We start from the raw sequence: 17361 nt of genomic DNA on the forward strand, positions 1-17361 counted from the left end.
GGACAGTGTGAAAAAAATCTAACCTCAGAGCAGGGATGCAAAGAACAATAGAGGATATAACATGAGGAATTTTTTAAAATTACAGATGTGTTTTTCTCTCTTCTCCTCTGCTCTTACATGCATAATGGGAGAAGAGGTCGACAGGATTTATTAGTGCCATCAGATGAAAATGAGGAGCACAGGTGGCTTACTTTCCAGGCATCACAGGGCAGAGACCCTGGCAGCCACAGGGCAGCTGGTGGCCTAGTGGCAACTGCAGAAGGCAGCTAGGGATGAGAGAGGCTGGGAGTCCCCTCTACCTTGCTCTCCTCTCTTTGAGCCACAGCTTCAGAGGTGAACAGTATGTCAGAAAAGATGAAGAGATTGCTCAAGGCAGAGAGGCCTGTTTGAGGTCCTGGGAGAAGAGCCACCTCAGCATGAACACCCCCAAGGAGCCTGGAGGAAAAGGCTGGCTAAGCAGAAGAACAGCTGAAGTCATCTCTTGGTGGCACACTGGCACCACTGCAAGATGGACAGGATATGGAATTTACCATATGCTTGATGGGACCAAGAAGACAGGTGTTCAAGGCAGCCAAAAGCCTGGCTACTAATACTGGCTCTGCAGCCGAGGGCTGCCCAGGAAACACAGGGATCAAGAGGTCCACAGCATCCAGGAGACACAAAGGAGGGCCAAGACAGTAAGAGGGATGGTCCCGGCTGTGAACAGAATGAGACGTAAGAGACCAATAAGCAGTGCATGCTGGCAGGCAAGCAAAAAACTGGCTGCCAGGACCAGGGGCACCAGGGCAGTACTGGGAGAGCCAATCCCCCCTCCACTCACACACATTCGCACCCACGTGTGCACGCACACACACACTCACATATGCCTCAGAAGCACAGACCACATGAGCAAAGGGTGGCAGGAGGCAAAAAGCCTGCACAGCAATGAAGGGAAACCTTACATTCAACGTTGCTGGATGAGAAAAAAAAGTGAAACAGGAAAATAAGCAAAATATTCAGAAAACAAAGCTGATGGAGCTTTTGACGGAGTGTGAAAGCAAATAAGAAATCAAGGATCAGTGGGGCCACCAATAAAACAGAGGCAACAGGGAGAAGGAGGAAGCAGCTGAGTAAGTGGGTGAGAGAGGATGCCTTCTGCTTTGGAACACTGTGTTAATAAGGTAAGTGAAGGACATCTGCCCTCTACTCTAACCCTGAGAGACGAAGAAGAAAATTATAGCCAACGTGGGGTGCACGTGATTCACAGAGACGATGTGCTGGTTAATATGTGCTGGCAATAAAAACAAATTACTAGAGGACACAATCTACCAACCGTGAAATACAGTCAAGACCCTACAACTATCTGAACCCTAAGAATTTTATAAAGATTTCATAAAGAAAAAAAAAAGATTTCATAAAGAGACTATGAATTAAGTACGGTAGGATGAAAGTGACTTTTTTAAAAAGCTAGAAAAACAAGTATCACTAATAAAATTAAAAACTTGATTTATTAAAAGGCAGATCAGTTTACCACTAGATAGAGAAGGTGAACTAAAGGATATATATAAGTAACACGAAAAGATAAGGAGATTTGAAAAAATTGCAGAGGCACTTGGGTGGCTCAGTTGATTTAAGCATCTGCCTTTGGCTTGGGTCATGATCCCAGGGTCCTGGGATGGAGCCCCTGAACCCCAAGTCAGTCCTTGGGCCCCTGGCTCCTCCCCTGCCCCTCCCCCACTCCTGCACACGTGCTCACTCGCTTTCTCAAATATATAAATAAAACCTTCACAAAAATGAGAAAAGAGACAGGAAGTTAGAATGAGAAGCTTGACCTAATTATAAAAGAAAATCCAGAAGACAGAGACCAACCATAAAATAATCTCTAAAAAAATATATTCCTGTGGGTTATAGGAGTGCCTCTTTTATTTCTCAATACTCCTATATAATTGAAAAAATATTTTAAAGAAAAAGGAATTTAAAGAGTGAATAGAAAAAGTGGGCACGGGGTGACTCAGTGCTTGAGCGTCTGCCTTTTGCTCAGGTCTTGATCCCAGGATCCTGGGATCGAGTCCCACGTTGGGCTCCCCACGGGGAGGCTGCTTCTCCCTCTGCCTGTGTCTCTGCCTCTCTGCGTCTCTCGTGAATAAAAAAATAAAATCTTTTAAAAAAGTGACAAAGTAAAAATAGGAATGCAGCCTATTTTAAAAAATTTAGATGAAAAATGAGAGGTTAAAAATGATTTAAGGAGAGTATGAACAGTTTTGCTTGTATTTTATTATTTTTAATGCTGGACTGACTTAAGAATGTTTATGGACCAGGGCACTGTAGTTTTTAGAGAAATGTGAAGATGGCAGAGAGAACCAGGGTACATGAAAGGTTCTGGGAGGCAAGAGAGGATGAGTGAGGGGGGAGGCGGTACGCAGCACTGGCCCCGATGAGCACCAGCTCATCAGTTCCAGCAACTTAACTGACCAGAGTGACGACTGGTTACAGTCACAGCACATCCCTTGCGTATAATTCTTGATCCTGTTGCTGATTACATGGACTGCTCAGGTTGTGAAAACTCAACAGATCAATTTTAAATTGCACTGAAATAAATGTAAACGTTACTCCTGAAATTAGATTAACTTCAGAACTACCAATAAAAATGCAGTTTTCTTCTAATTCCCATTATATTATATTGATCTTAGGTGCCATTTCATTACAGATCCCATGTTTAGCTGTCAAATAAAAGCTATGTGCCCAAACAAAAAAAACATACGATATAGATAAGTAAATTAGTAGAAAAACTTTTAGACTGTGCCTTAGAAAATCACAGTAAACAAAAGGAACTTCCAGGTAATTTAAGCCTAAGTGTTAAAAGACTTCACTGCAATAGTGAAGTAAAAGACACAAAAACTATCAGAGTCCATGCTTCGTTGTTTCTATATCAAGGCTAAGACCACTTTTCAAGAGGTGCTCCTTCTCTCTCAAAAGTAAATTCATGGTAATTTTGGAGTTTTATTAGGAATCTGTTTGAGTCATCAGTACAGAAAGTTTCAAAAAGGTTTTTAAATTTGTGGGAAGTAATCATAAATTCCCCAGAGAGATGGCACATTCATTTCAGTCAACTCAAATGATGTTTCATGACTTAACACTAACAGCCTTGTTTTATTTTCAAGGAAGATAAAAGGAAAGTTTGCAGGAAATTATTACATTTATTCTAAAAAATGGGTAATAAAAGAGAGAAAAAAATACCTTTAACTCTTTTGTAAAGTTTTCCAATTACTTGAAATCCACTCTCTCTAGAATTCCTAACACAACACAGTTATTTACCTGGTCTTTTCCCAATGGGGATACTGTTAACAGAAAGCCAAGTCCTACAAGGATGTCATGGTTGAATCAGAAACTAGTAATTAAGACTGATTTTATACTTTTTGATATCTTTGCTATGTACATACATACCCTTTGCTAAGAAGAGCCAACAAAAGGATTCAATGACCATACATGGATCAAACTGGAAGGAGACAGAGAAGGCTGACTCCAAAGAATCTCTGAAGTATTTATCGTAACAGCTTATATTTATTAAGAACTTCTGTGCCATGTATTATTCTCAGCACTCTGGAGGTATTGGCTTACTTTGTCCCCCAGTCCTACGAGGTAGGTACATTTATTATCTGGAATTTATGGAAAAGAAAATTAAAGCTTAAAGAATTAGGATAACTTGCCCAAGTTCTCAAGGAAAACATTTTCCTGCCAGAGTTCTAGGTCAACCGTCTTTTCCTGTGCAGCAAGTCTCTGGACAGAGCTAAACAAACCCTGGAGGGCCAAAATTCCTTATATGTGGAAAATGTAAGAAAACGAAGCTATAGAGAGCAAAGTCTCTTCTAGATTACAGGTTTCTATATAATACAGAGTGTACAGCCAGCCAGGATCAAAAAATAAGCTCAGAAATGCACGGAAATAGACAGATTTATAACCACAGTAATTTCTGAAAGGTATGTGACGTCCACCCTCATCTCTGATCAACAATGAAGACCCCAATGTTAAAGCTTACCTCCCTACCTCCCCTCACAGCTATTACTATACCATGTCTTCCCTATGTCGCCATTATGAGGAATTATTTTTAGGTACATATTTTATTTCCCTTTGTAAATCATAAAGTCTCCTAAGGATTTGGTAAACCTAAGGTATACCTCAAAACCAAAAAATATACAACGCCCTTTGCAAATGTCATCAATGATAATTCTTGCCACTTAAGGATAGGCAAGACATAAAGAATACACTGTGGTCAGTTTCTGAGCATCCTACTGGCTCCAGAAAGCCAAAGTTACAATCTTACTGCCCCGCTGTGATAGATATGATGGTGAGCATTCATGCGATGCCACCTTGTATGACTGTATGCAGTTTAAGAAAGCTCTCAAATAACATGGGAAATAGCAGTACAACAATCCTGTTGAAAACAAAGTGTCTGGAATACACAAATATAGAAATCACGTTTCACTCTACACCTAACATACCCACAGTCATATCTTTCTGACCATGCAACAATAATTAAGTACCCTAAATTAATTTCAGTTTATAGAAGATAGTAATAATATAGTAGGTATTACTTACTCTAACCAGCAAGATATAAAAGAAATAAATGAGAATACACTGGGCCAAAACTCATTAAAATTACTCAAGGCACAAGAAAAAAATGTACCAACTTTTTCACTTTAAAAGACTATTAGTTAAAATTAATGTTCAATAATTTACCTAGTCATTTAAACAACATTTATGGAAGGACTACTCTGTGCCTTTAGATGATAAACAAGTCGAACTGGATTCCTGCTCTGAGGAAGCCAGCCCCACAGAGAGGCACAACAGACAATAAAAAAGTAAATGCACAAGATGATTTCAAAATGGTATAATTAGGAAGGGAGAGGAAGGAAGACAGATTTAGACTGGAAGGTCAGGAAAAACTTCACTGAGGCGGAGGCAAACAAAAATAAAAGTCTTATTTTTTAACACTTATGTCTGGAATGAAATACCATGGGTTCAACATGAAGCACTAGAACCTGGTGATTTTGCTGTTACCACGAGAGTCACAGGCAAAGGACTGAAGAAAATGAAATTCTAATCATTCTGCATGCTCTAAAGTTATACATGAGATTATCAAGGAGGATATCAGGAAGTGGGGTGCTGCAGCAAAAAAAAAAAAAAAAAAAAAACACTAAAAATGCAGAAATGGGTTTGGAATCAGGTACCAGGCAGAGGCTGAAATCTTGAGGAGCGTGGTAGCAAGAGCCTGTACTGCGCCAATGTGCTACTGGAACTATAGATGCCAACACCCATGTGAATATGTATTAGAGAAAACCTACATGGAGATCCCAGGAAACCTACATGGAGATCCCAGGAAACCTACATGGAGATGCCAGGAAACCTACATGGAGATGCCAGGAAACAGGCTGCCGCAGGACACATGGACTCTAACTGTGCTGCCGGTGAGGACGTGGTTGCAAAGGAGAACGTGATGTGCTCAACTAGCAGAAAGGGACCCTTGCTGCCTAGTGGCAGGGAGCCCAAGTGAATTTCGTCCCGCGGGTGGGAGAACAGAGCGTGAGCTCAGAACTGGGATATCAGAGGAGAAGACTCCCAAGTAAACCCTTGGAAGGTCCAGGCTGTTTCCTTCCTCACGGGTTACAGTAAAACGGGACAGGAAGCAAAGATAAATTAAGAGACTCCAAAATGACAGAATGCTGTTAGGTCACAATAATTCTAGAGGCAAGAAACCAGCTGATAGAATTACTCAGCTGCAAACGTGCCACCTTCCCTGCCGAAGGAAGGGTGGAGCGGAGCACACAGAAGGCCGAGCCGGGTCACAGGCTTACCCCCAGGCCTTGAAACCTAAGTTTGCAAAGTGCAGAGGACGGGACAACTCCCTTTTTTTTTTTTTTTTGTTCTACTTTCTTTTTGAACAGGCTTATCTATCTTATTAGAGAAGCAGAGGACAGGTTCTCAAGTTTCACTGGTTCACAGGTAGAGATGCGTTTTGGCCCAGGCTGGCCCAGCCCCAGAAGCCCACGCAAACTGAGGTACAGGAGATCCTGGGCACCGCTGATGATGTACTGGGTGGAGACTGTGGGAGATGCTGGGATTCGGTAAATGCATTTTACATAAATCTTTGGCAGCCAGAGGGCAGACTGTGGGAGGCAGAATAATAGCTCCCAACGATGCCCATGTCCCAATCCCTGGAACCTGCGAACACGTCACCCTACGTGGCAAAAGGAACTGCGGAGATGTGATTAAGGCAAGTCTCCCGAGGCGAGGTAGGTAGGTGGCCGGAATCATCCAGGGGGACCCAATGTAATCACAGGATTCTTGTAAGTAAAAGGAGGCAACACAGGAGCAATGCATTGGGAGAAAGCCTCTACCAGCCATGGCTGGTTCTGCAGATGGAGAAAGATCCCCATGAGCCAATGAAAGCAGACAGCGCCTAACCAGAGGATGGGAAAGGCAAAGAAAAAGATTCTCCTGTGAGTTCTCCCGAGCAAATGAGTCCTGCGGACATCCTGATCCTAGCCTGATGAAACCTGGCCTTCTGACCTCCAGGAATGTACACTTAATACGTTATACTTTATTTTAAGCCACTAAATTTATGGAATGGACATTCACTTTAAAACTAATTTTGGCCTATTTCTGCTAAGATTTTTAATTAGCATTTAACATGTTATAACAGGAGCCAGTCTACGCACTACAAGATTAGGCACTGTTGACCTTAGTTCATTAGGCTCAAATGCCATCTGGGATCTCAGCTTCACCAATGTCACGCTGTGGGAAGTCACACATTGGGTAACTGGATGCCAGAACATGTGACCAAAAAATATGTGACCTAGAAGTGCAACAAATACATCCAGGTCCTCCCATGGGAATTTGTGGTTGCTTAAACTTTCCAAGGCTGAGGCCCACATTAACAAAAACATTAAGATCGTGGTTGGATGTTCACCTTTTGTTTAAAAAATTACAGCAATCTTTCTCAGGTTTTTTTTTTTTTTTTTTTTAATTTTTTTTTAATTTTTTATTTATTTATGATAGTCACAGAGAGAGAAAGAGAGAGGGGCAGAGACATAGGCAGAGGGAGAAGCAGGCTCCATGCACCGGAAGCCCGATGTGGGATTCGATCCCAGGTCTCCAGGATCGCGCCCTGGGCCAAAGGCAGGCGCCAAACCGCTGCGCCACCCAGGGATCCCCTCTTTCTCAGGTTTAAATAACATCTCCCACTAAATCCTGTAAGGTAGGCATTATATTTCCAAACATCTTCAACTAAATTCTCTAACATAGGCATTATACTTCCTATCATGGATACGTTTAACAAGACTCATGCTCTTTACTTATAGCTAAAAGAGGCCAAAAATAAAGGTCACAAAATGAGAGCTGTACAAAAGAAAAGAAAAAACTTAAGGAATGACACTACAACTGCAACTTAGCAAACTATCCCCCAATGAATATCCACTGTCATCTTCTCTAACAAATAATACAACTCGTAAAAAGTTCTCACAAAAATCGGAAACAATTCTTAAACCAATATGCTTTTAGATACCACGTGCTTCTTTTGGTCATCACATACTGTTAACATTCCTTTTTGGTTTACTTTGTTTGGCTGGGTAATTATTTATTCCCATCAATACTGAAAATGGCAAAGTATATGGTTTATATTCTAGGGGAAGTCCTAATTCTATACAAGGTATTAACATAATTAGGAATTAATTAAGCACACGACAAAGTGGATGGCTGTTAGGGATGGATACAAATCCAACTTAGAATGATCCTGCCCCTGAAGTGCTCACACCAGTCAGAGAAACAGGCAGGGCACAGGGCTAAACAACACTAGAAACCAGAGTGCAATATGCTTCGCCATATGCCAACCGTTCCTATCTGGAGGAGGAGGGTACCCTGAGGAAAAGAGCGTAAGGATGCAGGGAAACGAGGCCTGGAAGAAAGTTTTTATTGTGCAGGCAATGGAGAAGTCAACAAAGGTTTCTGAGCAAGGAATGAGGATGATAGGAAGGGTAGGCTAGATGCAAAAGACAGAAGCAGGAAAGTCTTCTGGAATTAGCCTGCCTGAGGCATCGGAGAACTTGAAACTGCAAATTTTAAGAATGAGAAACAGAAGATACAGAAAAATCAGCCCTTTCAAAAGACACTTTAACACCACCTGTAGTGCCCACATTGTAATTGTTAATATTAAGGTAGGGGAGTGAGAGAGAAGCACAGAACCCATGTTCAAATACCAGGTCCATTTATTCAAGGAAACAGACTTTCTGACATCTAAGATCCTGAGCCAATGCTAAGGAAATAGCTAAAGCAATTCGAAATCCAAACTCCTGCAATGCCAGAATTTCCCAACTAAGGAAGTCACAGGGCAAGTTTAAAGGAAACAAAAAAGATTAATGATGTAGCTTCTCGAAGAGCTGGTTGCTGGCTCCAATGGAAAAATAATCACCAAGCAGAAGAGATCTTATCCCTCACCTAATTTTCACTCAACCTACAATATTTAAAACAAACCACAGAAAGAGATAGGGTGTGGGCTTTGTGAGGATAGCGGAGTACAGAGGACAGTGAGGTGGACTAAAGGAGATTTAAAATAATTTTAGAGTAGAATGATTTATGAAGAATGAATGAATGTTTAACTTCTGTAAATCTAACCCTCTACATCTTTGAAAATCATACCAATATTTAATTAATACCCATATGTGCAATATAGTCCCACTGAAAACACAGCCAAAACCTAATGATGTAGCCCTTAAAACAATGAGAGACCATAACATCCTCAAAGGTATGACTATAAGAAATGTATTCCCCTCAGGCAATTGGCCATCTCTAATGGAAAGAAACGGTCATTATAAAAATAAGTTTTTCTATTTAGGATTATCATTCCCATACCAATGCCTGAAAACTAAACCTAAAGACTTGAACCACTCAAACCCTGACCTAATTTCCTTTAGGTCAATGATTAAACTAAGTCCCTCTTTTTGAAGGCCTAATTCACTGCTCCTAACATGGATAGTAAAATATATGATTTAAAAAAAATTAATTATAATAGACAGACAGTACCATTTTTTTTTTTTTACTAATAATGTGCATCTCATACCTGAATCTCTCAACCCAGATGTCTAAAAGACGATACATATATGCCTCAAGAAAAAAAAAAAAATGCAGGGACGCCTGAGAGGATCAGCGGTTACAGCGTGATCCCAGGGTCCTGGGCTCAGGACCTTTGGCTCAGGGCGTGATCCCGGGGTCCTGGGATGAGTCCCACATCGGGCTCCCTGCAGGGAGGAGCCTGCTTCTCCCTCTGCCTCTGCCCCTGCCTCTCTGTGTCTCTCATGAAAAAAAAAAAAATGAAATCTTTTTTAAAAATGCAATATAATGAACTATTTACTATCTTAAATATACTTTGGATGCTTTTTGCCTTAAATGGAATTCATGTAATGAAAAAAACTAAAATAATTAAGAGGAAGATGACCTGATATAAATGGAAGTGACAATGGTTATAGACCACCTAGAAAACCATTTTCTATTTCTATTTGATTCAGTTGTGTTTTATATGGGACGATTTCATCGAGCTACTTACACATTTGACTTTAAACATCTAAAAAAAGAACCGAAGGTCAAAACTTCACTGCTAAAGACAAGTTAGGGAAAAAAAAATGTTTTGAAACATTCCAAGAATAACATTTACGAAATAAGCCAGCATTTTGTTTATAGGAACTAGAGTGCTGGGACCCTGGGCAAAAGGGTAGAGTAGGACTAAAATAAGGAGTAAGGAGGAGAGCTGGGCCAACAAGACAGGGGTGCAAAGGATTTCTACAGAGAGAGGAGATGCAAGGGGAAAAGCAAAACACTAGAGAAAACATAGCTGATGGAATCCAGTTACCTAAAAAAATTTTAAAAATCATTCTGAAATCTAACATTGCTGGTACAGAAAAACAAAAATCTCATAATGTCTTCTGAAAATCATGACTCTTCTACACCCTCCTCCTCACTCTCACTATAGCTGGTTGTAGAGGTGCAACTTTTACTTCCACCTCACCCATTGAGCTATTCCTGTCCATGCAGGCGCTGCTCATCAGAGGTTAATCTTTACCCCCAGGGGACTCTCCCGACTATCTGGAGACATTTTCAAGGATCAAAGGTTGAGGGCGGGCGCTGCTACTGGAATCCCGTGGGCAGATGCCAGAGAACACCACGGATGCTACACATCCCACAACCTACAAGACAGCCTGCCCAACAAAGAACCACCCAGCCTAAGACGCCCATAGAGCTAACGTTTGAGAAACACCGACCTCTTCCAAACAGAAGCAAACACCAACTCCTCTGACTTTTATCCCAGCCCATCCCTTTCCAACAGACATCTAATGAAAGCATCAAACGACAGCAGAGGACTCCTTTTCCAATGGCTCTAAACATGGTGGATGGCTGGCTCAAAACTGGGGTCACAGGGAATCCACGGAAAGGACGTATCAGAGCAGGAGTGCAGAAACTGCAGGGAAAGAACTTTGGGATCTTCCTTTTGTTTCCTTTATGTCTCAGGCACATTCCCAGCACAAGCGGACCACCTACCTGTTTCCCTGTCAAGGTGTGATTCTTCTATGCTCCATACACTGAAAATACACTGACCTCCGCCAAATATGGTATTTCTTGTTAACATAAAAACTTAGGTAAACAGCGCTGAGAAAGATCTATACTGGGGACAAGGGTGAAGAAAACCAAGCAGGTCTTTAAGATGCAAAGTTATTTCACAGCTTGCTAGCAAAATGACTCAGATCATTATTACTTTTAGTCATGCCAAGTTTGCTGCTTCTAAGCCTACTAGTAATGGAGAAAAAAAAAAAAAAACCACCATTTTTTCCTGCAGTCATTAAACCAATGAGACAGGAGCTTACTGAAAACAGGTTTGTGTAATATTTCTTTTATTATGGCTGGTGTAAAGCAGAAGCAGTCGCTGCTGGGGCAAATGAAGGTTCTGAGAAACCTTGCACCTGCCTAAGTAGCCATTGGGTGCATGTGAGCTGGGGGGGGGGGGGCAGGGAACAAAAGAAACCCCAAGTCAGATCCACAAATCCTACGCTGTGGGCATTTTCCTAATGCATCCTCCCGTCAAAACCCTGGCTTACTCTTTTTTTGTTTTTTGGCTCTTTCCGAAAGCTGGAGCAGAGCTCCGCAGCGCGCGTCTCCGGGACGCCAGCCCCGAGCACCCGCAGCAGCCCGGCCCGGGGAGGGCGCTCGGGCCCCGCAGGACGCGCCCCGGGCCCGCGCGGCGCAGGTCGGGGTCGGGGTCGGGGCCGGGGTCGGGGCCGGGGCCGGGGTCGGGGCCGGGGTCCGGGCGGGGTCCGCGCGGGGTCGCGGGGTCCCGAGGTCCCGGGGCGCTCACCGAGCAGCAGCAGCTTGACCTCGCGCGCCGCCTTCTCGCCGTCCTCCCGCAGGTTGCGGTCGATCATCTTGCTGCGCTCCACCGCCGCCTTGTCCTCGGCGCTCAGCGTGCAGCCCATGGTGCCGCCGCCGCCGCCGCCGCCGCTCCTCCGGCTCCCGGGCCGGCGCCCCAGCGAGCTGCCCCCGCCCCGCCGCCCGCCGCCCGCTCCCGCAGCGCCGCGCCAACTCCCGCTGCCCCGCGCGAGCCTCGCCGCCCGCCGCCGCCGCCAGCGCCCGAGCCAGCCCAGCCCAGCCCAGCCCCAGCCCCAGCCCCAGCCCCAGCCCGGCGTCCGCGCCGCCGCGGCCCCGCCCCGCCCCGCCCCCCGCCCCCCGCGCCCCCGCCCCGCCCCGCCCCCCGCGACCACTCCCGGGCGCGCTCCCGCGCACGTGCCCCGGACAGCGCCCCTCGCTCGGGCGCGCGCCCCCCCCCCCACCCCGAACCCCCGGGCCGGAGCCGACCTGCCCCCGGGCGGCCGCGGGCGGCGCCGAAGTTGGGAGCCGGGGAAAGGCCGCCGGGCGTGGGAGCCTGCGCCGCCGCCGCGCGGGGCCGGGGTAAGGGGCTGCCGGTCTGGGGGGTGTGGGCGACGGGGGCAGCTGAGGGGGGCGGGGGGAGAGGGAGCAGAGAGGAGGGGAAGCGGGGGGGGGGGGGGGACAGGGAGGAGCGGGGGAGCAGCGAGGAGTGAGGGAGGAGTGGGGATGGGGGAGCGGGGAGCAGGGGGTGGGGGCAGCGGGGGGGGGAGCAGGGGAGGGGGGTGGCGGGGAGAGGGAGGGGCAGGGGGAGCACGGGGGAGGGCGAAGTGGGGGGGAACAGGGGACCAGGGGAAGAGGAGGCAGTAGGGGGGAGCAGGGAGCAGGGGAGGGGAGAGCAGGGAGGGAGGGGAGGAAGCAGGGGAGTAGAGAGCAGGGAGTAGGGGGCAGGAGAGCGGGAGCAGGGGGAGAGTGGGAAGCAGGGGAGGGGGGAGTGGGGAGCAGGGGAGGGAGCGGGGGAGCGAGGAGCAGGGGAGGGTGGGGGAGGAGGGAGTGGGAGCAGGGGAGGGGAGAGCAGGGGAGGGGGGAGTGGGAAGCAAGGAGGGAGAGCAGGGAGCAGGGGAGGCGCGCAGGGGGGAACCAGGAAGCAGAGGAGGGGGGAGGGGAGCAGGGGAGGGAGCGGGGGAGGAGGGGGGCCAGGGACCCGCCGAAGGTACCTCCCCCTCCCCTTCCCGTCACCCCTCCCCCCTCCTGTCCATTCCCACAGTTGTTTCCAAGCACCAACCATCTGCGTGGATTTTCTGGTAACTTGGCTGTTCAGCCTGCAGTTTGAAAGGCCGGAGCCTCGAACCCCCAGCGCCTCCCCAGCCGGGCCTGCCCCCGCCCGAACCCACCCCTGCGCAGATTTTGGCTCCGGATTTCTGGCACCTGGTGACCCTCTGGCACCTGGGTGAGCCGGAGCCGCGGCAGGACCCCTTCTCAGGCCTTCCTCAGGCTCCCGGCCCCCGAGTGGGCCTCGGACTTCTAGGGCTGGCGGCCCGGGAGCTGCGGGGGCCTGAGCCCGACACCACCAAAGAAGCGCAGGTTTAGGGGCTGGACCCTTGAGGCCCCGACACCACACTTTCCAGGCCTTGCGGGAAAGGATCATTGGTTACAGGAGGGCGCCGGTGGCACAGAGCCAAACAACCGCTCTGGTGTATTAAAAATCAGGCAATTGCTCCTTGGTTTCCACCTGGAAGTCTTACTTTGTTAAAAGTTTTTGTAAAAAAGACCGACCGGCTTGAGTCTTCCAGGAAGGGAAGGCCGAGCCGCCGCCAAGGGCAGAGTAGCTGCTGAGCGCTGGGCGCCAGGCCTGCGGGCCAGCAGGGCCCCGGTGGCCTCCTGGGTGGACGTGCCCCATGCCCCGCGCTGGCCCAACCTGCTGAGCTCCAGACCTGTAACTTCAAGAACTGGCTCAACTTTTCCTGTGACCTTTTGTGACCTAACAGCAAAAAGGAGCAACCTTTAACCTGTAATCACCTTCTACCCTCTTTGTATTTCTTGGTACTTGAGATGTTGGTCAGAAACCCTCGAGTTAAACTTGATGGAGTGAACTTTCAACATAGTGTCTGTGAATTAGCCACTTTGGGTTATTGGCTATTAGGCCTGGCCCTACAGGCTTCAGGCCATACTGAGTGTAGGGCCAACTACAGCAAAAGACCAAGCTGCCATGACTTGATACTGGTGGAAGTGCTTATAAAATTCATATTTTGGAGAAAAGAGGGTACAACAAAATTATATACATTACTGCTCGGAGCTCTAGTCTCTCCTTCCCTCCTTATAAGGACTAATCTCACCATAGAATCCCAGGCTCAGGGGATCCCTGGGTGGCTCAGCGGTTTCACGCCTGCCTTTGGCCCAGGGCGCGATCCTAGAGTCCCGGGATCGAATCCCACGTCGGGCTCCTGGCATGGAGCCTGCTTCTCCCTCCTCCTGTGTCTCTGCCTCTCTCTCTCTCTCTCTCTGCCTATCATAAATAAATAAGTCGTTAAAAAAAAAAAAAGAATCCCAGGCTCATAACCACAATTAAGCCTAATTACATCACAAAGGCTCACCTCCACATACCATCATATTGGAGTTAGGGCTTCAACATGGGAATTTGGGGGAGAGGGGGAAGGGAAGATACTCAATCTGCAACATAGTATACTTTGAGAGGCACAACCAGCTAAAAGGCTTACTATGTGTTGGAGAAAGCCATTGTTTTATAATTGGGATGTCCTTTGGCTGTGAAAAAATGATAGAAGGTGTGAAACAATGTTAGAAGAAAGCTTTAAATATTAAGGTGAAGTGTTAGACTGTGCAACGAGTGCTAATTGTTCCTTATATTCTCCCAAGTTGCGTAATAGGCATTAAAAAAAAAAATCATCTCTTACCCCACAAAACAAATGAGTTACCAGTAAGTGGATTGTGTTAGTAATGTAGATATGAGGTGGTGAGAGTAACTCAAACTAATAACTTACGTAATTATCATGTTGCAAAGTGTGAGTCAACAACCTTGTCAATGAGGTGGAGCAGATATTATTAACTCATCTATTTGATAGAGTGAAACTGAACTACAGAAGTTAAAGCAATCTTCTTCAGAGGACTGTTTTTCCTTCTGGACATTGTATTTTTAAACAACTATATTGAGATATAATTCACACACCATATAATTTACCCATTTAAAGTATACAGTTTGAAAAATAAAATAAAAAAATAAATAAAATAAAGTATACAGTTTGATTGCTTTTAGCATACACACAGTTTTACAACCATTATGGCAATCAATGAGATTATTTTCATCACCCCAAAAAGAAACCCCATAACCCATAGCCATTATCCCCAATTTTTCTATCACTGACCCCTGGTCCTAGGCAACTACTAATGTATTTTCTGTCTCTATAGATTTACCCATTCTAGAGATTTTCTAGAAAAGAAATCATATAACATCTGGTCTCTTGGGACTGGCTTCTTTCCACTTGGCGTAAGTTTTTTAAGGTTCATCCATGTTGTAGCATGGATCAGGACTTCATTTCTTTTTACTGCTGAGCACTAATAAGCATCATATGCTAAGAGAGTTCTTTGTACACTTGAGACTAATATAACACTGTATGCTGATTATACTAGAATTAAATTTCTTAAAAAGTTAAAGACCTATAAAGACCAGTTGGGACACTTTCAGCTGAGAGCATCTAGGTCATAAAGTATCTCAAAACTGTGTCATAACTCAAGACTGCCTGACCTCAAGGTGGTATATTTGAAGTATTGGAAGAAAGCCGTAGCAAACAGATTTTACTTTGACGTAGAGAAAAATGGTGTACAATTCCCCCAAAGGAAATAGGCAACCTTAGATACTTACTCATTCTTGACTAGTCTACACCCAGACTGGATGAATGCATTTTAGGAGAGATCTAGAAATAAGCGTTTAAGATCCCTTCCAACCTTGAGATGCTATATTATTCAGAAGTCAGATGGGATTAGTGTCAGAACTGAAATTAAAATTCTGCAACTCCTGGCCTCCAACCTTTTCCCTACTTATCCTACTATATGAAAAACAAGCAAAATGGGAAAAGGGAGCTATCTAAGATGTGTTGGCTTGGTGTGTTGATGGATTAGTGTATAGCGATAAGGAGGAATCAGAATAGAAGGCAGAGTCAGGACAACCTGACATGTACAAACACACAAAGGGAGAGAGAAAGGGCAGTGTGTATCTTTGGTTGGCAGAGTAGAACAGCCGTGGCACGTGGACACTTTTCCATTTCCTAGATTGAGTTTTTGCTTTCTGTGTGAGAAGGAAAGAGTTTGGTTTGGGGAGAAGCTAAAAAAAAAAAAAAAGAAAAAGAAAGAAAGAAAAGAAAGAAAAAGAAAAACAGAAGGGATATTAGAGAAGTGGAATTCCAAGCAAAGATTGAAAAAGAAAAGCCCACTGAGACTTTATAGGACAAGCAGCACTCTGGGTGTGCAAGTTACATATGTGGAGCAGAGATAATGTGGACTCTATCATCTCTGCATGGACACATACCACCTCTCAGGCACCTGGCACTGATGGACTGAAACCTCTAGACACAGTGCTTTGGGTATGGAGATGCACCTTCTCCTGCTGGACACCGCACCATTGGGAATACTCAGTTTCCCTCAAGTAGCTTCGTGGACTGTGGCTGTGACAAAAGTGACCTGGACAAGAAGAGAAAAACATGCAGGATGTTAAAAAAATGACCAACCAACAGGCTGGCCCGTGAGCCCATGTGAATATGAGGCCACGTTGGGGGACTCTCAGACATATTCGGGGAACGCTTTCAGGAGGCTTAAGTTCCTGCTAAGGCAGGTAAGGCCTGAAGTCATTGTTGATGAGCCAGGGGAAATTGATTAGAATAGGACACAGTGAAGGAGGGAGAGGTTTAGAGGGAAAAAAGGGTAATCTATGATTTCAAATACATCAAAAAATATCCCGAGGGACAAGTATAAAGAAAAAGAATTGGCAATAGTGGTAGTGGCAGAGGCAGCTCTAGGCAGTTCATAACCTTAGAGCAGTTCAAAGCTCTGTTTTCAACTGCATATTTGTCTTTGAAAGTCCCTTCACCTCTCTAAACTGCAGTATTCCTACCTGTAAAAATGAGTTCGTTGAATGAGATCACCTGCAAGGTCCCAATAAGTCTGAGTTCCTACGAGTCTATCATTTCATCAGGAGGTGGTTGGCAGAGATATAAAAGCACTTTGATGTACTGTTGCAAATGGAATCCATACTATGCAAGGTTCGGGTTAGGTAAGTGCTGTGGACGCAGAGCTTAATGAGGAAACTTTTAAGAATTTTAATCATGAAGGGTGGTGGACACATGGGATGATGGATGGAGAAGTTGTTTGGAGGTTTACGGTTTCGTTTTAGCCATGAATCTTCTCAAGTGTTACGCAAGGGAAGGAATGGAAGAGCTTATGGTACAAAGGAAGCAACACAGCTGCGCCACTTTTGGACCTCAGCCTCTGATTTTTCCATCTCACTCCCAGTGATACCTTCTCACCACAGTTCTTCAGTGCCATCGAGGCCTTCCATCCATTGAGCACCTAGCTTTCCCCTGCCACGTGCTAATTTCTCCTGTTATGCAAAGTCAGCTTTGATTCCTCCCATTCCCCCAACCCCTATATATCCAATGTGTCAGGAAATCCTGTTAACTCTGCCTTCAAATGAATCCAGAAAATGGCCAAATATCAACGTCCACTGATCCACTGTAGTTCACATTATCTATGGGATATTGCAATAGCCTGCTCCTACTGCCTCTGCTTCTAACACTGCCTCTTACTGTTGACTAGATAGCAACCAGAACCATCTTTTAAAAATGTCAATCAGAGGGACATCTGGGTGGCTCAGTGGTTGAGCGTCTGCCTTCAGCTCAGGGCGTGATCCCGGAGTCTGGGATTGAGTCCTGCATCGGGCTCCCTGAGAAGAGCCCGCTTCTGTCTCTGCCCTCC

General features: G+C 45.6%; 1 protein-coding gene across 1 annotated transcript in view; it reads right to left on the reverse strand.

Moving 5' to 3' along the window:
- GNAI1 (G protein subunit alpha i1) overlaps positions 1-11559 on the reverse strand; it is an 80705-nt gene extending 69146 nt beyond the window's left edge. The window contains exon 1 of the mRNA XM_072791390.1: positions 11375-11559. Within this exon, the coding sequence (XP_072647491.1) occupies positions 11375-11492 (118 nt within the window). The 5' untranslated portion in view covers positions 11493-11559. The remainder of the gene's footprint in view (positions 1-11374) is intronic.
- Positions 11560-17361: the final 5802 nt, after the last annotated feature.

The sequence above is a fragment of the Canis lupus genome, chromosome 21 (assembly GCF_048164855.1).
Source record: "Canis lupus baileyi chromosome 21, mCanLup2.hap1, whole genome shotgun sequence".
In the NCBI taxonomy this organism is placed as follows: domain Eukaryota; kingdom Metazoa; phylum Chordata; class Mammalia; order Carnivora; family Canidae; genus Canis; species Canis lupus.